Source organism: Penicillium cinerascens (assembly GCF_028974065.1).
Source record: "Penicillium cinerascens strain IBT 15544 chromosome Unknown contig_6_segment0_segment0, whole genome shotgun sequence".
NCBI lineage: Eukaryota > Fungi > Ascomycota > Eurotiomycetes > Eurotiales > Aspergillaceae > Penicillium > Penicillium cinerascens.
The window spans coordinates 2,211,464-2,233,864 of record NW_026695295.1 but is presented as its reverse complement, the minus strand read 5'-3'; the positions used below and the strand labels follow the sequence as shown (position 1 = coordinate 2,233,864).

At 50.9% G+C, this 22,401-nt stretch overlaps 9 protein-coding genes across 9 annotated transcripts; 3 read left to right on the top strand and 6 right to left on the bottom strand.

Moving 5' to 3' along the window:
- Positions 1–2,673: 2,673 nt before the first annotated feature.
- On the top strand, positions 2,674–5,406 carry N7498_006819 (M1 family metallopeptidase; the record flags this gene model as incomplete). The annotated part of the gene is made up of 3 exons (XM_058453881.1): positions 2,674–2,825; positions 2,890–5,233; positions 5,284–5,406. 3 exons carry the CDS (start codon positions 2,674–2,676, stop codon positions 5,404–5,406), a joined length of 2,619 nt encoding a protein of 872 aa, XP_058308072.1.
- A 940-nt stretch (positions 5,407–6,346) lies between these two features.
- N7498_006818 (V-type proton ATPase 16 kDa proteolipid subunit) lies at positions 6,347–7,310 on the bottom strand (the record flags this gene model as incomplete). The annotated part of the gene is made up of 6 exons (XM_058453880.1): positions 6,347–6,417; positions 6,478–6,581; positions 6,645–6,795; positions 6,912–7,041; positions 7,171–7,183; positions 7,294–7,310. 6 exons carry the CDS (start codon positions 7,308–7,310, stop codon positions 6,347–6,349), a joined length of 486 nt encoding a protein of 161 aa, XP_058308071.1.
- A 769-nt stretch (positions 7,311–8,079) lies between these two features.
- N7498_006817 (uncharacterized protein) lies at positions 8,080–10,589 on the bottom strand (the record flags this gene model as incomplete). Its single annotated transcript, XM_058453879.1, has 3 exons — positions 8,080–9,472; positions 9,531–10,237; positions 10,287–10,589. 3 exons carry the CDS (start codon positions 10,587–10,589, stop codon positions 8,080–8,082), a joined length of 2,403 nt encoding a protein of 800 aa, XP_058308070.1.
- A 2,422-nt stretch (positions 10,590–13,011) lies between these two features.
- On the bottom strand, positions 13,012–13,478 carry N7498_006816 (uncharacterized protein; the record flags this gene model as incomplete). Its single annotated transcript, XM_058453878.1, has 2 exons — positions 13,012–13,343; positions 13,463–13,478. 2 exons carry the CDS (start codon positions 13,476–13,478, stop codon positions 13,012–13,014), a joined length of 348 nt encoding a protein of 115 aa, XP_058308069.1.
- A 65-nt stretch (positions 13,479–13,543) lies between these two features.
- On the top strand, positions 13,544–14,596 carry N7498_006815 (uncharacterized protein; the record flags this gene model as incomplete). The annotated part of the gene is made up of 2 exons (XM_058453877.1): positions 13,544–13,666; positions 13,715–14,596. 2 exons carry the CDS (start codon positions 13,544–13,546, stop codon positions 14,594–14,596), a joined length of 1,005 nt encoding a protein of 334 aa, XP_058308068.1.
- Positions 14,597–15,016: 420 nt separating this feature from the next.
- N7498_006814 (hydroxyacyl-thioester dehydratase HTD2) lies at positions 15,017–16,150 on the bottom strand (the record flags this gene model as incomplete). The annotated part of the gene is made up of 2 exons (XM_058453876.1): positions 15,017–15,506; positions 15,564–16,150. The coding sequence occupies 2 exons, from the start codon at positions 16,148–16,150 to the stop codon at positions 15,017–15,019; spliced, it is 1,077 nt and encodes a 358-aa protein (XP_058308067.1).
- Positions 16,151–16,481: 331 nt separating this feature from the next.
- Positions 16,482–18,148, bottom strand: N7498_006813 (putative aromatic-L-amino-acid decarboxylase; the record flags this gene model as incomplete). Its single annotated transcript, XM_058453875.1, has 3 exons — positions 16,482–17,046; positions 17,114–18,044; positions 18,100–18,148. The coding sequence occupies 3 exons, from the start codon at positions 18,146–18,148 to the stop codon at positions 16,482–16,484; spliced, it is 1,545 nt and encodes a 514-aa protein (XP_058308066.1).
- Positions 18,149–18,659: 511 nt separating this feature from the next.
- N7498_006812 (mannitol dehydrogenase family protein) lies at positions 18,660–20,168 on the bottom strand (the record flags this gene model as incomplete). The annotated part of the gene is made up of 1 exon (XM_058453874.1): positions 18,660–20,168. The coding sequence occupies one exon, from the start codon at positions 20,166–20,168 to the stop codon at positions 18,660–18,662; it is 1,509 nt and encodes a 502-aa protein (XP_058308065.1).
- Positions 20,169–20,953: 785 nt separating this feature from the next.
- On the top strand, positions 20,954–21,997 carry N7498_006811 (uncharacterized protein; the record flags this gene model as incomplete). The annotated part of the gene is made up of 1 exon (XM_058453873.1): positions 20,954–21,997. One exon carries the CDS (start codon positions 20,954–20,956, stop codon positions 21,995–21,997), a length of 1,044 nt encoding a protein of 347 aa, XP_058308064.1.
- Positions 21,998–22,401: the final 404 nt, after the last annotated feature.

The window sequence follows — 22,401 nt, the reverse complement described above, 5'->3', positions numbered from 1 at the left end:
AGCGTAAGTGGAATAAGTATAAAATGAATTCAAACTAAGGGTTTAATGCATTTCTCGAATAGTGCGTTGATGTGGTTGGTTCAAGGGTTTCGAGCGCGGAGGGTCATTTCCGAAATATAAGTCTATTAATCGATGAATTTTGATTTTCTCAAACTAGGACATAGAAGATATCTTAAATTATATAGACGCCGAGAAGAAACCACTAGGATAACCAATACTCACTAGAATAACTAATACTTAAACTATATATCCCCTTCGCTTCTCTCGCATCCGTTGTATTTTTCTACCTAGTACCTAATGTCCTTGACAAAACGCTAAGCAATACCCTACTTAACACTACGCGCCTTAAAATAATTAGGATCTTTATCTTCATTAATCTACGCTAAGTCTAGTCCATCATCTAGGGCTACATCGCACGCCTTCCTGACCTTGGCTTTTAATGCCTTATCCCCTAAACGTAACTACTACTAGCTACTATATTCTCTTATAGCAACATCAAGAAGGCCTAGGATTTAGATAGCAGGAACCTCGACCGAAGACGTAGTAGTGTCCTCTGGAAGTATGGATGTTAACCACCCCAATGCTTAAGGAGCTTATATAGGAAGCACATTTATGATACTAATAGGAGGGTAGCTTACTTCGGCGGTAGATCGATTATTGGCCCACGATCTATCGAGCCATTGTCTCTCTACTCTATAGATTTGCTCACGAATCATTCTAGGTACATCGTTATACGACTATAAAATCCCACCGCTTTACATATATTTCACTAAGCTCTCTAGCTGATCCCAGTAGAGTTTATAGTGTTTTTTCCTATAAGGATCCTACCAACAGTGCGGGCCCAGTTCGCAGGACCTAGGACAGCGCATTAAAGTATATACCTCTTTCTAGGCAGGTAGCTCTCCAGAAGCTACTTCCTCGGCATAGATCTATCGGTCTCGTTCTTAAAGTATCCGCTAGGTAGTAGATAAAGTGCCTCGTTTATTAGACGTCCTACCGCTTACGTTTAAGGCCGAAGTGTTCTCCATATAATTAAATAAGATAACCAGTCTCAGTTTCTTGCTAGCAAGAAAGAGGTCTCCCCAATCCAAAAGCTATTTTTCTATAGAGGCCTAATCAATGTTGGTTCCATCGAATCTCAGAGTGAAGCCTTTCTACCAAGTGGCGGATACGACAATAGACGTATCATCCGATTTAAGTTTTCGATACAGATACTTTCGTATAAGTAGCTCCTTTAGCTTTAGTTGCAAAAAGAGCCTCCAGTGATACCGAGGGGCTAGAACCAGATCTTGTTCTATATCTTTCGCCACCGTCCTATTATTGAGAGTGATCTTCTACTCGATCAAATAGTGGATATAAGTCGGTGGATCCTCGTCGTATATTCGACCTTCCTCCCAATCACTATACTAGAGTAATGGAAGACCGTTCTTTTATAAAGCAGTTTGTTTTGGAGAGGCGGAATCAACAGGGGAGACGGGATCGACATTACGGCAGCTTATGTCGGAAGGGGAGGCGGATAACCAACGAAAGTTGCTAGGTGTTAGTGCATATTATGATGTATTGACCCACTAGTCAAGATGTTGAACGCCATAATCATTATGACTAACGAGAGAATTAGTAGTCATTTTCTTGGGCCTACAGTAACGACAGACTAAGGGTGAGTGATAATTAGTTGAGGCTTACACCATTCGGTGCCGTTAAGGGTATTGTTCGCCTACAAACAACCGCCAACTAGTCAAGATGGTCCTTAGCCGCTATTATCACTTGTTGAGGTACTCTGGGCCAAAGAGACACCTCGCAAGTGATGGATAGCACACACCGCACAAAGGAAGAGGAGAGGGAAGAAGAAGTCCCCCAGCAGATCATCAGGTTACTAGCGCAAGGTGGCCTTTCCCCACATGACTCGTGGAGATCCACCATGATTCCATAATAATCCATGGGCTTCCCTCTCATACACGTAATGTAATCTTATGTACCATGTTACTGCAATATACACGACGCATTTTACTGAGCCCCTCAGTTTGGTGCGGCCCGCTCAATAAATGATCTGCGCTAAAGTCTTGGCGGTGGGGCTGGAAGAGAGAGTGTGAGTGTGTACTGGTCAAGCCGATTTCGAGACCGACTGTACACGCCCGCGCGTGGCAAACTCACGAAACATTGCTGCGGCCAGCGAGCGACTTCCATTCCTCCTACGAACGGACTGCATACACTGGTCATTGATCAGCGCCGGGAACAACTTGGATGCTGATTCAAGTAGTATGGAGAAGCACGCCTCCGAGGGTCAGGGTCCGACCTCACCGACCCTGACCCTCCAAGGGTCCCTTGAGGGTCACTCGCGTCCAACTGACCCGCATAAGACACACTTTCCCTATTTAGGACACGCCTTACCACTTTAGAAAAGATGACTAAGTGGATTTGCGCCTAACTTAGTTAAGTTAGTTAACGTATTCGGAAAGCGAGCTGCGCGTGTAAGCGAGTGAGTCATGTAAGCGAGTGAGTCATGTAAGCGAGTGTCAGGGAACGCTATCGCGCGGGGATGTTTAAAGCAGCAAGGCTGCAAAAAGCGTTTTCTTCCCTCCTGTTCGCCGTTACTTTTTAAGCCCTTCCCGGATTTTCTTGAGCTGCTTGTCCCTTCTAATCAATCCCTACATATCCTACCACTCCAATTGCAGGATGTGTAGCACCCAAGCCGATGGCTTATCGCGCTCGGCAGACAATATCGACGGACGTGAGATCCTGCCTACGAATGTCAAGCCATTACACTACAATCTGACGCTCGAACCAAACTTCGACAATTTCACTTATGATGGAACTGTTGTTATTGAGTATGTCCTTTTACTGCAGAGAGCGTATACATCAGCTCAATTACTTACATGTACGGATTTGTAGTCTCCAGGTGAATGAGGAGACTAACTTCATTTCCCTTAATTCCAACGAGATTGAGATCCATAGCGCAGCTATCTCTTCCCAGGGCTCGGTGATTGAAGCCCAGCCCGATATCTCCCTGAACAAAGACATCCAAGTCGTGACCATCAGCTTCTCTCGGGCTATTCCAGCGGGATCTGACACCCAGTTGACATTAGTCTTTACCGGCATTCTCAATGAGAATATGGCGGGTTTTTACCGATCGTCATATAAGATGGAGGACGGAAAGACAGAATATCTGGCAGCAACCCAGATGGAAGCGACGGACGCCCGCCGGGCGTTCCCTTGCTTTGATGAACCTTCCCTGAAGGCTAGATTCACTCTCACCCTGATCGCTGACAAAAGCATGACTTGTTTGGGCAATATGGATGTTGCGTCGGAGTCTGATTTCCGAGGAAAGAAAGCGGTCAAATTCAATACCTCGCCCCTTATGTCCACCTATCTTATTGCTTTCGTCGTTGGACACCTCAACTTTATTGAAAGCAATAGTTTCCATATTCCGATTCGTGTCTACGCTACACCGGAACAGGACATCGAGCACGGCCGCTTTTCTTTAGAACTTGCCGCTAAGACGCTGGATTTCTACGAGAAGGCGTTTGATAGCCAATTCCCGTTGCCGAAGATGGACATGGTGGCTATTCCAGACTTTGAGGGAGCAATGGAAAATTGGGGGTTGATCACCTATCAAAGTATCTATTTGCTACTGGATGAGAAGACTATCAGTGCCTCGCGCAAGCAGATTATCGCCGAGACCGTTCAGCATGAGCTAGCTCACCAATGGTTCGGTAATCTAGTCACTATGGACTTCTGGGATGGTTTGTGGCTGAATGAGGGTTTCGCGACGTGGATGTCGTGGTATTCGTTCAATGTCTTCTACCCTGAGTGGAAGGTCTGGGAGAATTATGTTGTCGACAACCTACAGGATGCCTTCTCATTGGACTCACTACGCAGCAGTCACCCAATCGAGGTCCCTGTCAAGCGCACGGACGAGATAAACCAGATTTTTGATGCTATATCCTACTGCAAGGGTTCGTCTGTCCTACGCATGATATCAAAATACCTTGGGGAGGACGTTCTATTACAAGGTGTACAAAACTACATCAAGACGCACGCCTATGGCAATACCAAGACTAGCGATCTATGGGCAGCCTTGGCTAATACTAGTGGCAAGCCCGTGAAATCGGTTATGGAAACCTGGACTAAGAATGTCGGATTCCCTGTCATTAGTGTTACAGAGGACAAGGACTCATCCACTATTCATGTGAAGCAGAACCGTTTTCTGCAAACTAATGACGTTCGGCCGGATGAAGACACCGTCATTTACCCTGTGATGCTCGCACTCCGTACCACACAGGGTGTGGAGGAGTTAATGCTAGCCGAGAGGGAAGGCAGCTTCAAGGTGCCTGATCTGGATTTCTTTAAGCTTAATGCTGACCACTCTGGATTATACCGCACCTCGTATAGTCCTGAGCGTCTCGCCCTACTAGGCAAGGCCGCTAAGCTAGGCAAATTGACCGTTGAAGACCGGGCGGGAATGATTGCCGACGCCGGCGCCTTGGCCGCCTCAGGGCATCAGCGTACGTCTAGTATCCTCGAATTGCTTCAGAATATGGACTCCGAGACCGAGTTCGTAGTCTGGAGCCAGATACTAAACGTACTTGAAACTCTGCATACTGGTTGGATCTTCGAAAATGGCGAAACCAAAGAAGCTCTTAAGTGTTTCCAACGCAAGCTGGTTTCTGATAAAGCTCACGAGCTGGGTTGGCAATTTTCTGATGGCGATGATCATGTTCGGCAGCAGTTTAAAGCCCTTCTATTTGGATCTGCCGGTATAGCTAAGGATGCGACTATCGTCCAGGCTGCGAAGTATATGTTCGGCAGTTCTGCTATACACCCCAACATCCGCGACGATGTCTTTAGGATTGTCTTGAAGCACGGCGGTGCCAAAGAATACGACCTTGTCCTTGATCGATTCCGCAATTCCCCCAGTTCGGAGGAAAGGTTCAGCGCCTTGGGCAGCCTTGGGGCAGCTGAAGATCCGGCTCTCATTCGGCGCACTCTTGACCTTACTATCAGCACTGAGGTCAAGAGTCAAGATATCACTGAGCCGCTTAGCTGTCTCCAGAAGCATGCGGCAGGCATCGAGGCGAGCTGGTCTTGGGTTAAGAGCAACTGGGACTCCTTGGTCAAGCGTCTTCCGCCATCCCTCGATAAACTTGGCCGGCTTGTGCAGATGACTACGTCCAGTTTTTGCACAGAAGAGCAGATGAAAGACGTCGAAGGCTTTTTCTCTTCTATTGATGCTAAGGTATGTGTTTTCCTCTTTCCTCGGCTTTCTTTTCTAATTTGTTGGTACAGGACTTCGACCGTTCTCTTGAGCAAAGCCTTGATGCTATCCGCGTCAAGATCCACTGGCTTCATCGGGACCGTGAAGACGTGGCCACATGGCTAAGCAAGAATAAGTATCTCAAGGCTACTTAGCAAGCTGTAATTAGCGAAGAGACTCTTCAGTCACCGCGGACAGGAATATGCCAACGGTGTGGATCTACTCTCGTTCTAAACGGATGTAGGCCGTGGACGAAGACACACGTGACGCCAAGGTCTTTGCCGGCGAGCGAGACGCGTTACAGGTATCATAGGCGGCCGCCAATCCATCGTCTCATTGATTATAAAGTATTGTTCAACACTACCCTTTGTCTACTAAAAACATATTTTGATGACAAGGGGGAATAGATACACTTTTCTGAAATTCTGAATATATACCTAGTCTACAGCTAAAATTTAGCTAGCTAAACTATGACATATAATGCGGACGTCACAAAGTGAATGGTAGATATCAGCTAAAATTAGTCACGCGAGGACCCTGCTGGTCGCCTGTGGAAACGAAACAGAGTAATTGATTGTCCTTTCCGGAGAGTGTAGAACTCCAGCTAAATACTAACTAAATTGCCAGATTCAGGGGTATAGCAATACAGAGTTCTTTTTACCGCTGATTGGCCCTTATATTACGTGCTCCGACACCATGGGATACGGAATATAGTATCTCCATCCTCTGGCTAGCCCTGGGGACCACACGCCCGCGGGTGACCAGGGTCGGTCGAGATATTAGATCCTCCACCCGCCGTGAGGCTGTGAGGGTGGAGGGTCCGGAGGGTCCGGGGGTTCACTCGAGGGTGAGTGCAAGGTCTAACTAAGTCTATCTAAGGGCGGAGTCCCAAAAAATTAGGCAGGAGGGGTCGGATTACCAGTTCCCTAAATATGATAACTAGCTAAGCCAGCGTCTTCGATCAAAAAAATGAAAACGCGTGAGCAGATCAACATGAATGTGAGACCAAATCTTGCAGAAGATCTCGCTACATTGTAGCAACGATTCTATTGCTGAAGTTCGCTACTTCCGATATCATGTCGTGGCAAAGAAATTTTATGTGCAGTCCTCGACATCTTGTTTCGCGCGTGAGTTCATGAGAAGGGCGACGATTAGACCGTACAGTCCTTATACACGGATTAGCTTCTCACTCTGCGTATTTCCAGAAGATACGGTCTCGTTCTTACCAAGAACTTCAGCGAAGATGAGTATCAGAATCATGCCGACATACAGTCTTGGCTGCTGAGCTGTTCCACGAACCCCTGCATCACCAACAGTTCCAATAGCGAAACTAGAACCATGATAAAAGGGTCACCTCAGCCATGTCTGGGAATTTGTCTGTTACGCAACTTACCCAGCTGCTAAGCCGGTAAGCCCGACCGAGAGACCTGAACCAAGTTGGATGAAGCCTGTGTATAAGGCGAGGTCCTGCTTCAAATCGTTTGCGACAAGAACGGAGACGACTAAACCATAAATCCCGATAATACCAGCCATCACAACTGGAACTATGCCTGTTAAACAACGCTCTGAATTAACGTTGCATTCTCGAGTAATGAAAATCATTCATCTTTAACGGCAAATCCCTTTTTGCAAGCTCTTCCTGGATTCGGACGTAACGTACTCTTGACGATCAAGTCGGGCCGCAGGACGGCCATAGAGCAAACGCCAACGCCGGCCTTAGCAGTTCCGTAGGCAGCGCCGAAGCAAGTGAAGACAATTGCGCAGACGCAGCCCATAGAACCAAAGAATGGCTGGAAGCCTCAAAGTTAGCTACTCGAATTGGGGCAACAGGTTTAGACGTGGTGAGAGAACGAGGGGATGAACTATAGCTGATGCTTGGGTCGTCACATTCGCACCAGCCACGAGGGAGGTGAACTCACGGCATAGACAGGGCTAAGAGAAGATTCAGTATTGACCAAATGCAGGATGTTAGAAGTGAAGAGGAACTGATTGTGACAGGAATGGATGGGATGAAAGTGCGCAGGTCTGCGAGCTTTGCTTACCACAATTCTGAAATCATGTTGCTGATTGATTTGGCTGTTTGGTCGCTTGAGGCGGACAGCTTAGGAGAGACAGTAGAAGACAAGAACGCAATCTTCAGAGACGGATGATATCACGTCGCCGCAAGTACACTGAGAGAAGAGGTCTGCGTGGCAAAACTGGACACTCTAGGACGGAACTTGGTAAGCCAAGTTTGCGTAGGCTAGGCTTCCAAGTTACTGCATTATGTAACTAATATAGTGGTAGTCATCCGTGCGTACTACAAACATCCTTGTCGCGAGACGGCGGCCTAAGGTTCATAGTACATATTATTCCCCACTTATAGGAACTCCACCTTTGTAGTGGTCCGGCCTTGGCCCTCGAAACGGTCGGATCGGCCGATATTCAATTTGATATGTCCGAAGGTACTTTTAGGTGGAAAATGGATATTTTTTGGAATTGGATTTTGGGTGGGGATTTTTAAGAGGACAATGAGCCATCGTGTGCTCATGCTTCAGTGAATGCGGTATTCCAAGCAAAACAGGCTCTTATCAACGATCGGGTCTCGGAACCCTACTGTTGCCTAGTCTGTCAGGCCTTACACAGGTTCGAGTCTCCAGAGGGATCGAGGAACGTTGTTAGGTAGGAGCGCTAGGTAGGTCTATACCGAAGTGCTACCCTACTTGTAAGATGGTTGTCTACCTCGGTTAACTTCTGATTACACGTGATAACCTGCCGATAATATCGGCAAACGCGAATATGCGCAGCAGCCCTAACTATTTAGAACAACAATTGAATAAACAACATTTCTAAATAGTCTCGTCATCTGGTCCCGCCAGTGAAAGTAGCATCTCATCAAGTGTTTCGTATGAGCCAGGGATATAATCTAACATGTCCACCTCATCCTTCAAGACACCGAAAGAGGGCTGTTGAGGAAGGGAAAACTCTTCCGTGGCACCTTGTTCCAGGAACTGTGCGCCCATGCTGGTACTATGGTCGTAGCCAAAGTCTCTTGTACCAGCAAATCGTGAGTATGGGACATTGTCCCTGCAGCGATGTTGTTGATGAGACTGATCGGTTGGTACTGACAGATAATGCACTTTCGATTCTGCGTTCACGGGGCTGAACTCGTCTAGATCAGAGCCAGTTGGCGCAATACGACGAATACATTTGTTGCAAATTTCGAAAGCCCGAAATGCGGAGACTTCTGATTTTCCAAGGCAATATAACCACTGCAACGCTTTTTTCGCTGCGGTACGGACAGATCCGAAATTTGCAGTTTCCGGCAAGCTAGGCAGTTGGCCACCTTTCATGCCTCTGCTGTAACTTGGACGCTTCTGCTGTTTGGATAGCGAGGTTTCAAGTGAAATATTTATAAGCAAAATTGTCATAGCTTGAACCAGGAAATGAAGAACGTTCCACCACGGGGCATGACCAGCCCAAATCGGATCTGGCTGATCAGGAAAGATCGAAATAATTGCTAGAGCCGAATGCAGACATATAATCGAGCATTCTTCCCTCGCGCGAGAGCGATCGGTATTGATGATGCTCTTCTCGCCCTCCCTCGGTCGAGTGAGACAGGGTCTGTTGAGGATAATTCGGGAACTATAGTAATGCATATAGAGGGATATTCTATAGGCTTTGCTTTTAGTAATAGTCTGTCCAGCGTCGAGTACTTTGAAGCTCATGCTATCAGGCAAAGTAGATCGCCACCCCTCCATTGTCCTGTTGAAAAAATTAATACGGCTCTGAATTTGATCCCATCCTTGGTTAACAGCATCGGCGCTGTACACTCGTGTGGAAGCAGTGTGCGAGATCAGAATCAGATCCGCCAGACAAAAAAAAAAAAGGCCATCGGTAGAAGTCATAGATTTCATCGACGCTCGCTGGACTTCGAGTTGCTCGTGTTGCTGGTAAATTGTCCACTTCATCAGGGTTTCAGATGGCTGATCTAGACGGGTGTTGTCGGTGAATTGCTCCGTTTTTTCCGCGATGAGAGGCGGTGGTACAGAGAATAAGCTGTTCCCCAAGCCAGAGGCCCGCCCAGTCATAACAGAGAGGAGATTTTCTAAGATGAAAATCGACCACCAAAGTTTGTGTCGAGCCTCTAGAGCTGAAGCGTCCAATTTATTGTGCGTAGCTCTAAGGTGTATACCCAAGGCGATGGCGGAACGAGTGGCCGTACCGATCATCTTCCACGCCCTGTGGAAAGTCAGATGATCATGTCCGACAACACGGCTTACACCGGTGTGCAACATACCTATTGACATGTGAGTATGTCAACAAAAAAAAGGCTGCGAGCGTTTCCACCTGCACTTGCTGCAGGTCTTCATGGTCCTCAACCAGGCATTCAGATATGTTGAGCTTCTGTGCTCGAGAGAAAAATTTGGTGTCCCTGTCGTGAATATCTTGCCCAGCAATCTGACACAACTTGCTGCTAATAGCGAATATCAGATTCAGCACGGCTAGCCACTTTCTTCCAGGATGTCTAAGCTCTCCGGAGTACAACGAAGTAAACTGGTCTACGAAGAGCACCTCGCGAATAATGGGTAGAGACGGTTGGACACTGTCAAGGTACAACCTCAATAAGCGTTCTGCCAGGGCTTTTGCTGGTAGGGTGTAAGGGTTTTCATCTTCTAGACCTGGATAATAGGCGGATTCGATATGGTAGTTCACAGAGGTCATCGAATCATCGGTCGGCGACTGGAGATTCTGACTGCCCTGGGCGATCCCCTTGTCTCCTCGATGAACTCTACCTTCTAGTGCCAAACTCTGCATCCAGGCAACTTCGGAACTCTTTCCAAGATATCCTGTAGCTATGCTCTCTTTGCTCCGATTAATGTCTTCATCGAGTGTATCCAAAGCGTTCAGTGAGCCGACGGAAGACGCCGACGAAGTATTGGAGGCAACACTGGCATCCCCTAGGGATTCCTGCCCTTGTGGTGCCTGCCATGGAGGCGAAGGCCGCTAGACGGTCAGTTAGCGTGAACGAAACTTGTCATCGCTCCAAACAAACCAAAGCTTTCGCGATTTTTTTCGCGACAGATACATCAACTTCTTGAGATATCTCTCGAAGTAGATCCTCATAACGATCGACGTCCCGGTTCGCCCACTCCAACTGCTGGCGCTCCTGGACTATCTTCGACTGGGAATAAACACATATCTCCAGTCCTGCACCGGCGCACTGGGCGCATGTCGGCCTCTTGCCGTCGCATTTTCTTTTGCGCAATCGACACTCATCGCAGGCACGGGTGGTGCGATGTGATTTTGGATCGTTATTCCAATTTGGCAAGCGTGGGATAGGAACACGGTTGAGCATCGTGTTGCTGCCGAAAGCCGCAGTGAATTTCGTCTAAATAGGTAAGTGTTTCTCTGTAAAACAAAGAAAACAATTGATTAGCGGTTTGATTCTACATTAGTCGAAGGGTTAACAAACGCCAGTGTATATGTCAGCGAGGCGCACTTGCCCCTCACCCAGATTTGGAGGCTAACCATAGTTGGGCAGGATCCTCTCCTGGCTGGTCCTCACAAGCGCGGAATCAAGCCAAATGCTGCAAGTAATACTACTAAATGACGAGGGAAAACGACTAAATGCTCGTTGTATCCAATGAACAATGTTTCTCAACAATTATCAAGGAGAGATTAGCCAAGGAGTTGGAGAATAAAGCTATGGCAAGCCGAACTTGAAAACTTAGCGGATGTCGCGGGGTTACCCCAGCCTAGCATACCGCTATGATCTATTGAACACCTATATCTCGCCTTGTTTGTAGCCCTCAGACCCGCATGGGTGGCGAATATTGACCTGAACTTATTATGTCTGTATTTATCGTTCTAGTGTAGTGGTACCAATGACTATCAAGAAGAACATTGTGGTGTCATGGACCTTTGCCGGGATCCCCTGGATTTGTTCGTTTTGTCAGTCGACCTCGGTCGTGCAATCTATATCACTGATAACATGTGTCCAGGTGATGCAGGGGTGAGAGGATTACCGCTCCCTAACTACCATTTCTTCCTATTACAAGTAGAAATTCCTAGGAGATGCTAGATTTTGTATCAAAAGGTGACAGGGCAATAACGCATCCACCCCATCACCTCTGGTACTAGTAAAACCCCTAAAATATTACTAAAAATTACTACCTAAAGTTATCATCCTCCTACAAAGTTCTAGTATTTAATAAGAATTCCTTTTGGGTGACGCGGTGGAAACTCCACTCCGTCACCCCGAGACCCGATTGCCTCTCCTCCTATGGTCAATGCTACACATAAATCTCTCGATGAGTTAGATTGGAAGGGAGTCTACTTGGTAAGTCTTGTTCTGCTGTTTAAGATCCCCTTGATTGTTTTAGCTTCGTTTTCAATCGGCTCTGGGCTGCTATTAAACTGGTGATTATACATATCCTCGCGAACAGTGTCAATGATCCTAGGGAAATCGATCTACTATGGGAACATATGTTCAAGAACAACCCCTGCCCTGTCAGTTGATGGACCAGGTAGGACTGGATACTTTGGCTTACATTGAAGACAACTACGTTAAAGAATACAATCTGCCGACCGAAAAGACGGTTGACTGGTTGCGCGAATGTACTCAAACAAGGCCGCTTTGGCAACAAGGGCGATAAGGGCGGCTTATATGCGCCTCTCGCAAATCCCCCAGGTGCGTGAAGGACACCCACATACCCACAATCTACGAAGAAAGAGATTTATATATTGGGCGTCGGTTTGGGAACCAACTCGCGGGATATCACGCAAGTACACTCGAATGGCAAGATCCTGTGCTTGAATCTCGCTACGTACAAGTTGGCACCCATCTCCGTGAGTCAAAGTCTCCCAGACGTATCACTCTCAAAGCAGCGCATCTTCTGGGCAAACATGGGCCGCATTACAGCCGCATGCGACGGCTCTGTCTGGACCGCTGAAATAGATGGCAGCGGGATCAGATGTCTCATCCCCGTAAGTGAAGTGCACACCCCAAAACAAATTACTGCAAGTGAGTCGCGATAACAGCTTTAATTCTGTGATCGGGTGGGGATGGGCGTACACCGCTGCAATTATGACGGCAACAACCACTCATGTCTTGTACAGCGACGTGCGGAGCCGGAGATGTCCTTACTGGACCGAATGACACCATGGTGTGTCGGGATTGCCGTCGACGTCGACCGCGGCCTTTTGTGCTAGACACAAAAGGGACCCAGTAAAAGTGGCCGTGGTCAGATCATTGTTGCTGGTATTGACATTATTCCTGGTGAAACGGCTGAGAACCGGTCTGACATTCGGTTACTATTTGATAACTTGCCCGAGCCGATCGATATTGAGATCGATTCTTCGACGCAGACTTTGTACTAGACGGGTCGCGGTAAGCATCTAATGGGGCGCGTGCTGTACCGTGCGTGTGTTGGTGGTGAGAGTACTGATTACCAGAAGGTTGTGCTGGCACGACATTTTAATCAGCCCATTGAGTTGAAACTAGATCGCGTGAACAAAATTGTATATGTGGCTGATTTTAGGAGGCAGATTGAATTCTGTTTCTCTCAAGGGTGGGATGAAGGTTGAGTTGTTGCGCAATAATGGACGTTCCACGGGCTTGCCACTGGTTTAGAATGTAAAGAGTTGATACAACTGGGTAAATGAACTCTGGTTATTTTGTTTTGATGTGTTCTGTTGCGATTTTTTGATGTACCAGAAGTGCAAACGGATGAGTTTTAAGATGGTATCCTTGGCATCCCAGCCAGAATGGCCGAAAATCACTTTCGCATAGGGCTAGGACTGATATTGACATTGCCGGCGCGGCCTGCGGAGATGCAAAGGGGAAAGATTCTATCAGCAAGTAATGATATAGCCTCGCGTGAGGCACCGCGCGTCGTATGCGCAAACGAGATCCGCCGCGACGCTTCCTCGATCGCATCGCGTAGCTGCGGCTGTCCATGAACACGCCACGGGCCTGAGAGGGCGTCGAGGTGTGTAGTACCCTGGCAGGAGTAGCCGTGGATGCGCTGCGCGAATTTGATTAGGGTTTCGATTAGGACGTGGGGCTTACGATTGTCGGAGACGGGGGTTGACGGACTGGAGATGAGCCCTGTCTTTGTTGAGCATGTCTTCCATTATGTCAATTTTGATCAAAAGTGGCTCGTCGGGTCTCCGTAATGCTTGGCGCGGGAGCTTGTCCCATCAACCTCGAAGCCGATTCCGACCCACCCCCTTGCAACGGCATTTGGCTCTATTCGCTTGTTCAAAACACCCGCGTGTTAGGCTTGCGTGGAGCTCGTCTATCGCGAGATGCTAGGGTTCGTCAAACGCCTTCTAGGAGGCGCCCGCAATGACGTGTACGGGCTGGACCACCTGGTGCTCAACGTGCAGCTGCCACCACAGAGCATGTGGATGAATATGGGCTACTGGGAGGTTGGTCTCATCTCAAAGCAACCTCTAAATTGCACTGACACGCTATAGTCAACAGTCGACTTCCCGCAGGCTTGCCAAGCCCTACTAGACCTGGTACTAACAGCGGGTCTGTTGACAGACAAGGGCCTGTCTATCAGAGTACTGGACGTGGGATGTGGATGCGGTGATCAGTCACTCCACTTAATAGGTCTTCGGAAAGGTGTGTCCTTAGCAAGATCCAAGTCCGATCTTACTACCGCTCTCCAACATCGTTCTAGTGCAGAGTCGCAGAGGCCTGTACCGCTGGTCGATACCTACATTGGAATCACCCTCGAGCCTGCACAGGCTGCACTCGCCCAAAGTCGAATCGGGGGAGCGCGAAGTCATCTCGAGAAGTCTTCCGTCCAGATGTCAGCAGGGATTTTTCGCGCCGATGCTTCTGATCCCTCGAGTTGGTCTGGGGATCTGCTGAACTCCATAACCAAGTTGGCAACGTCTTGCGGGGAGAACGATACATCTACATGGCTACTTGCCCTTGATACCATGTACCACTTCCGACCCTCGCGTCTCCCTCTCCTTCAATATGCGCGTAGTACCCTGCAGGCCTCGCTAATGGCCTTTGATCTTATTCTCGCGGATGGAGTAACTCGGCGGGAGCATTTTATTCTGCGAATAGTCTGTTGGCTTACCGGCTCACCTTTGAGTAATTTCATTACTCGAGATGAGTATTTGTCTATGTTGGTGGCTGCAGGATATGATCCTTCGCGCATTGAAATAAGGGATGTTTCGAGGCATGTCTTCACTGGATTGTCGAGTTTCCTCGGGGGAAGGATCAAGGAAGCGCAGCCATATGGAATGAAGATGGGCAAGTTCCGTGCGGCTAAGATGGTCTTTGGCTGGTGGGCGAGGAGCGGAGTTGTTCGAGGCGTTGTGGTTGTTGCCAGAAGATGATGGTGCGGGTATCTCAATATAGATTTGGTAATATGTACTTCTAAGTACGAGTGATGGTATATACCTTTGTGTATTCTTAATGGCACCGAAACCTTGCCCCAATGAACTCTTGAAGGAAGCTTACGACGCGGGGGTTAGCAATGGGAGGGAAAGGGGACCGTGTTAAAGATGTTATTGGTGACATGGCTACACTGGCCCGGAATAACCTCGTCTAATAACTCCACCTTTGCTGTTGGCATTGTATCGGAATCTAGAGAGCGTGCTTTGCCTTGCAAGACTGGATTTGTTAGAGAAGCTTGGGTCGATCCCATGCAGCGGCGTCAGTCATGCGAGAGATCCGCTCACAAGGAATCCCCGAGTCACTGATGTTGCGATGTCTCACGCCGTGCATAATGTATACACAAAGCATACCGCCGCGGTTCAGGCCTGGATCTCCGCTTTCATGGCGACCACTTCGCCCGGTGCGAGGATCTGCACCCTCGCCGTATCTCCCTCTTCCTGCAATACAACCCGATATTCTTCCCCGGCGTACAGCGGACTGGTCGCACGGTACGAGATGCGCTGCGGGATGATCGCAGTCGGGTCTGCGGCATCCCGGCTACGAATGTCCCTCCACAGGTCCAGAATGGAGATCAGGTTCAAGGGTCCATGAACCACGATGTCCCGGTGTCCTTCCACGTCACGGGCCCAGGGGAGTGAGTAGTGGATTTTATGAGGGTTGAAGGTCAGAGCGGAGAATCGGAAGAGCGTGACGGGGGTTTGTATCAGGGTGCGAGTGTGAGTGTTCCCTTCGGTGGAGATGGTCGAGACGGGATTCGAATGAGTCAGGTGGGAGGTTGAGAGCGAGGTTGGGGCGCTGGACGGGGACGAAGCAGATGGCATAGGCAGAGCTTTGCGGAAAACCCAATTCCTGTATTCTGGTCAGTCTGGGAAGTCCAATTCAGTGGACGGCGGAGCAGTCGCGGACCTTCGATCAACGATGGAAACACCCCGCTCATTGGTAAACTCCTTCTCCACGCCCACCACGATCATGTCCTCGCCGGTTTTCTTCACGAGCTTGGATTCCGCGCTGAGCACTCGCGTGGTCTCGCTCACTCGTTGTCCCACGCGCAACGGGTTGGCCTTCCCGTCCGCACCGCGAGGCCACAGTACCTCGCCACCCGCCCACATGCGGCGCGTGAACGGCGCTTGGGGGTTGTACGAGGCATCGGTACCATCTGCACCCAGTTCGGATTCCAGGAAAGCCGGGGTGAAGTAAACGAGGTGGTAACCGGGCGGCACCGGTGTGTCCAGGGGAGGCGTGTTGGACAGCGACGGGGAGTTGGGGAAGAGGGAAGGGTGATTCAGCGTAAGGCTGAGGAGCTGCAACTGGTTGGCATCGAGGGTCTGCGTGCGTGTTTGAGGTCCCAGCGACTGGAAGCGAGACAGGAAGGAGTTGGCGACGGTGGCGGCGGGCGGACCGGCGAGAAAGCGAGAGACGGTGAAGCGGCGAGTCGCGTTCAATCTTCGCGCGCTGAGCGGACGAGGGCGCAGCTGCGCTAGTGCAAGGGACATGATTCCAATTCCACTTCCAATTCCAATTCCGAGGCCAGTCACCCTCATCCAGGAATTGGCTGTGAATGGCGCATCCCCAGTTCTTGAAAGCGCGGGGAAAGCTGCACGGGCCGAGTTGCCGCAAGTCGGCTTTATGATCTCATCTCGAATCTCGGGGATTCAACCCTCTCGCCGAGCCTTCAATGTTCCAAGGTGGGAAGCATCAGGCACGGCTTCTGCGGTTACCCTGCCAATACACGGGAGAACCATGTACATTCTTCATTCAGCGTTGATGCAGAGTTTCAGGATCTCCAGGCAGCTAATTTTTTAATATATACACAATCCGCATCATCTATTTCTGTTGCAGAACTTCGTCCGTCGTCCGAACGAGGATGTCGAATGCATTTCGCACGTACTTTTCCTCCGCCATCGGATTAGCACTCACCACGCGGATCACGTACACCCCGTCAACGACCGTGGATGTGATGAAGATCTCGCCCCGCGCGTTGATCAGCTCGTAGACCTTCTTGGTGATCCTGTCGGCCACCTCGTCCTTCCGGCAGACAGCAGCACCGTCGGACTCGGACTCGCAGAATGCCTGTGGGTTTTTAATGCGGAAGACCGTTAGGCAGAAAGCCGGCTTGGTGACGATCTCGAACAGATCCGACCGACCCCGAACGAGGTCGGCAAAGACGTTGCCGAGCTCGATGGTCTTGCGAATGTGCGCCTTCATGCCGTTCAGACCGTAACTGCGCATGACGAACCAGATCTTCAGGGCCCGGAAGCGCCGGCCGAGAGAGATGGACCAGTTGCGGTAGTCGATCACCGTGCCCATGTCCGAGTAGGGGTTGCGCAGGTATGTCGGGGTGATATCGAGAGCGTTGGTGAGATCGAGACGGTTGCGCACGAACAGGACGCTGAAAGAGGTCAGTATGTGGTGGGGCGGGGGGGGGGGAGCGAGATTTTCGAGGGGACATGGCTTACCTGGCATCGAAGTTCACCAACAGCCACTTGTGCATGTTCATGTTGAAGCTGTCGACTCCCTCCGCAAAGTCCTTGGCAATGTACTGCCACTCGTCGGCTACCAGCGATGCGCCGGCGTACGCAGCATCGACATGAACCCAGATCCGCTGCCATGCCGGCTTCTCCTGCAGCACTGCCTTGATTTCAGCAAAACGGTCAACGCTGCAGGTGTTGGTGGTGCCAAAGGTCACGGTTAGATGGTAGGGAGTCAGCCGGTCCCGGTCACACTTCTCCAACACCTCGCGCAGGCGCGAGGCGGTCATCTCCATGTTGTTCTCCAGACCCGTCGTCACGCTGCGGAAGCGAGTCCCCGCGATCAATGCGCCCTTGGCCGCACTGCTGTGCGTCTGGTCACTCGCGATGGCCACCAAGCGCGGCTGGAGGTCCATCTTCCGCTCTTCGTATTCAGTTGTGCCCTCCTGGAGACCCTCGACCAACACCATCTCCCGCACTCGCCTCTCCCGGGCCGCCACCATCATCGTTGCGATCGCATCACTGGCGCTGTTCTGGATCACGCCGCCGCCGCGGTTCTCCGAGGTACTCAGGAAGCATTCCGGTAGAGTCAATGCCCGGGCAACCCAGTCCATCGCGATTGTCTCCAACTCGGTGCAGGCGGGCGAACACAGCCAGTTGAATGCCGGGGCCGTAAACGCCGCGGAATACATCTCACCCAGAATACTCGGATAGGTCACACTGGCGGGGTAGTACGCCATGAAGTTGGGCGACTGCCAATGTGTCAGGCCCGGCTTGATCTTGGAATCGACATCCTCCTGGATCTCCGCCCACGCTTCACCTTCGGCGGGTGGATTCTCAGGAATTAGAGGACGAAGGTATCCCGGGTCAACGGCGGGGAGGACTCGGCGCTCGGGGACGGTGTCGAAGTAATTGAGGACTGTAGAAAGTCACGATAAGCAATTGGCATGAATGGGGAGGACAGAATGCCGCACTATCATCGATGGCCGAGTGAGCCGCAGTGCGAAACTGTGCGCGATCCATTGCGGGTTCTTTTTTCGCGGGGTGTCGCGGGGTGTCGCGGGGTCCGAAAGCTACTCAATCCAGACGGTGCGGTAGAGGATTACGCCAAGGGAGAGCCAAGGTGCGCGCGTATAATAGGATCGGAATGTCGACAAGAGTCGAGAAGAATTGAAATGAAACGAAGAAAGGAAACGGTGCAGTGGGTGGATGTTAAAGGGCGTGTCGGAATCAATTCCGCTTCCGAGGCGCTTCATTTCGCGCGCGCTGCCTAGCACAGTCGATCCCGGGCATTGTCCGTAGAATTTGCGCTACAATCAACTCGAAAAGGTGATACCGAATGGGTAAGAACCGAACAAATCCAAAACCCGGAGTCATGGACCAAAATGGTTGAGAATTTTGTCTATCATCATCTATCTCTATGTGCTTTTCCTGTATCACTCCCTCGTGAGACGCATGGAAACAAAAAACGTAAACATCGCTCGCAGGCGCAGGTATATCTTTTTCGCCAAGTCAACCACTTCTCCCATGGCGATCAGTCGACGTACTTGGGAAGCGTCTTCATGATGCCGTCCCGGGCAATGTCCTCCATGGCCGTGGTGATCTCTTGCATGAATCTCTTGTCGCCGCGCAAGTCGTCACCGAATAGGTTCTTGATGCTGAGCAGCTCGGCCGGGTTGGTGCCTCCCGCACGAGCTTTGGCCTGGAGCTCCTCGCGCATCGGGTCAACCACTTCGAACGGCTTGCCGCTGTCGTCGACGCCGTTGATGTACCGGAACCAGGCGGCTGCGACGAAGCACAGGCGGCGGAACGGGCCGGTCACCCAAATCGCCTCGGCAATCGACGGCATAATGAACTGTGGAATCTTGCCGGACGCATTAAGGCAGACCCGGGGTAGCTGATCCATGATAGTCGGGTTGGAGAAACGCTCGATGAGCGTGTTGCAATACTCGTCAATGTCGACGCCTTGAATGGCGGGCAGGAGCGGCTTCACCTCCTCCTGCATCATCTGCCACACCAACTTACGCAGCAAGGGGTGTTCCATCACCTCGTGGACATATTTGAAGCCGGCCAACTGACCGGGGTAACCGATAGCGGAGTGGCTACCATTCAGAAGGCGTAGCTTGTGCTTCTCGAACTCCTCGACGTGGTGGACATTCTTCACTAGCTGCACGCCAACCTTTTCAAACGGCGGGCGACCGTCGGAGAAGTGGTCCTCGATCACCCACTGCATAAAAGGCTCGGTGACGACGGGCCATGCGTCCTCGATGCCAAAGTTATCCGCGAGGCTCGTCTTATCGGTGCTCGATGTCTGCGGGGTGATCCGATCGACCATAGCGTTAGGGAAGTGGCCCTGCTCGGAAATCCACTTAGCGACGTCGGGGTTACGCAGCCGGGCAAAGGAGTCGAGCATATGGCGGGTGATGGCGCCGTTCTTTTGCATATTGTCGCAAGACATAACGGTGAAGGGCTTCAGACCTTGTTGTTGGCGGCGTGCGAGGGCGGCATAAAGGAAGCCGAAGGTAGTGCGGGGGTTCTTCTCGTTGGCCGGGTCGAGGTCGAATTGAATATCGGGGTGCTCGCTTTGCAGCTCGTGGGTGTTCTCGTTGTAGTAGTAACCACTCTCGGTGATGGTGAGCGATACAATGTGAGTATCGGGGTGGGCCATCTTGGCGATAACGGCCTCACGATCATCGGGGGCAAAGAGGTAGGAATTGATGCTGCCCACGACGTTGGCAAAGCTTCCTTTAGCGGAACGCTCAATGACGGTGTAGAGGTGGTCCTGGGATTGCAAGACGTCGCGCATGGTGGCGTCGAAGGGCTGCAAACCGACACCGCAGATGGCGTAGTCGGTCACGCCGTGCTTCTGCATCAGCTGGTCGACGTAGACGGCCAGATGGGCTCGGTGGAAGCCGCCCACACCGATGTGGACGATTCCCTCCTTGACGGCATCACCGCGCGGGTAGGTGGGCACCTTGACCTGGGCCTCGCCCGCCGTGGAAATCTGGGCCAAGTTCTGGTTGTTGAGTTTGAGGGGAGCCATGATGGATGACAAGAGGGAGGAGGAATGAAGGAGATGGAAGTGGAAGGGTCGCCGGTTTTGACAGACCGGGAGCTGGACGCGCATTACATCATGTGGTTTCGAGTTCGAGTGGGTTTGCGGTGGGTCGAGATGGATCGTTTGTGGAGTGGTGGCGATCAATTCATCTCGGGCACGGCTTTCCCATCCGGTTTTTCGTTCGGGTTTCCAGGGGTTGGTTTCTGGCCTTCGTTCTCCCGTCTCCCTGGTCCCGCGGGGGGTAAGTACGAGCGAGACGTCTGAGTTTTCCGGTCAATTGTTGATTGTCGACTGTCGATTGTGGATTGTTGATCCCGGGGCCGGACCGGTCGAGCCCTGCGGAAACGAGGGGCGAGGAATTGGTCCGTTCCCCTCGAGCCCTTGACCTATACAGTATACTGTACATAGTATACCGTCCCCGTCTATTTATAGACCCAACAGCTGCGATCGAGTATGCGGCGCGATGTCCAGTGCCTTTTCTTTGTCGAGTGCCTTTGATGGCCGTGTCCGCTTTGGCCTCGACTGCTTTCCGTGGTCGAACCGAGTTCATCCATCAGATGGACTCCATCAAAGATGGGCGGTAGTTCTTTGTTAACGCGACGAGTCAAAAGGTTCACTGGAGACCGTGTTTCCCACCGTCCCTCGCATTTCTGTTGATATTAGCGCCACGTCCATCCCCCGGTTTCAGTCATCGTACGGTGGAAAGGACCCTTGTTGCGAAATCAACTCGTTGAGAAACCACGGCCTGGGTAAAGCGCAGTATTGCTTCGATGCAATCTACTGCTGAAACCCCCGCCGGGAAGGATCATGAACGTCGGTCTCGTGGGGAATTACTACAACGGTGGATTGGCGGGGCATCCAGCGACACGGCCGAGGAATGCCCGATTCTGCCCTGTACTCTCGAATACGAAGACTTTGACACATGGGATTATTTCGGCAGCGGACTCCCATACGACACGGGGTACGAACAAGACGCAACCGAGGCTCTTGGCATAGAGCGCCCGAAGCCGGACTCGTGGGAAGTCGTCGTACTAGAAAAATGGGATCCGGAAGCCGCAGCGAGTGGAACGTTGTATATGAAGGGCCCTTACGACGGAAAGCTCCTCGTTTGGGAGGGCTCCATTGCTGCTGGCATTGTGTTCGTCAGCATGATTCATCGGAGGCCCGAGGTAGGGCCCGAAGTCGTCCCTTGGTCATCCCAGATGATCCATGCCGTTTACAAAAGGAGATATCCTTTGGACAGCTTGAAGCATATCATTGTGGCCGACGTGACGAACAAAGACACGAAAAGGGTCGTGAAGAAGGAGCTGTATACCGCATCCAATGGGCTTCATTGGCCCGACGAGCAGTTGCGTGAGTGGAAATACGACTCGGCTGAATACAAAGCTCTACTCGGGACAAGAATTGGTGCCGTCGTCGCATACTTCGTTCTCGGGGCATTCAAACGTGAAACGTGTCGAATTTCCCAAATCGTCACTTGCTTCTACTTTATGAACCTGCACATGCGGTTTGATCTGGAGCAGATTGAGCCGGCACGGGATAACACCGGTTTACCATCCAGCGATGAAAGCGTGCAGCCCGCGCAGCACAAAATGAAGTCTGCTCCCGATCCGATCTCGGACCTCCAAGGCAAGTCGTGCCCCTCCAAGCCCCGAAAGGACCGGATCCGCGGGACCGCAACGGCACGTCGACGCGGCCGTTCTTCGGAGAACCAAGCGCGCGAGGACGGGAATGGAAGGAAGAAACGCGAAAGAAAGGATACCGAGGACGAGCCACCTCGAGAGAAACGAAGGTCAAAACGTCGGAAGATCTGAGACTCATTTGATCCAAGCCGACCAAGGGGGTCTTCATGTGCATTGACCCATGCTATGGATTGACTGTCGCATGGACGGTCGTTTCTGGCCATCCAAAGTTCCCCGGTCCTGTATATATATTGACGACCGCGAGCACTTCGTATGGGGAAAGACCCGAATAGCAAAGAACAACAAATCTCGTCCGTTGCAAATTTTAGAAACCTGTTTTCACCAGCCAGAGCATAGAAACACCGTTCGGAGGAAGTTCCACTCGTTGTTATCGACGGCTTGAGAGAACGACAAGCGAAGTGGTGAGAGTGTAATGTTCCATGAAAGATATAAACGGTGCTCCACTGTCAACACGTGCAAACTAGTCAGTAATACGAAGATTGCGTTGTTCGGCCCAAATCGCCGCGGTGGGTCGG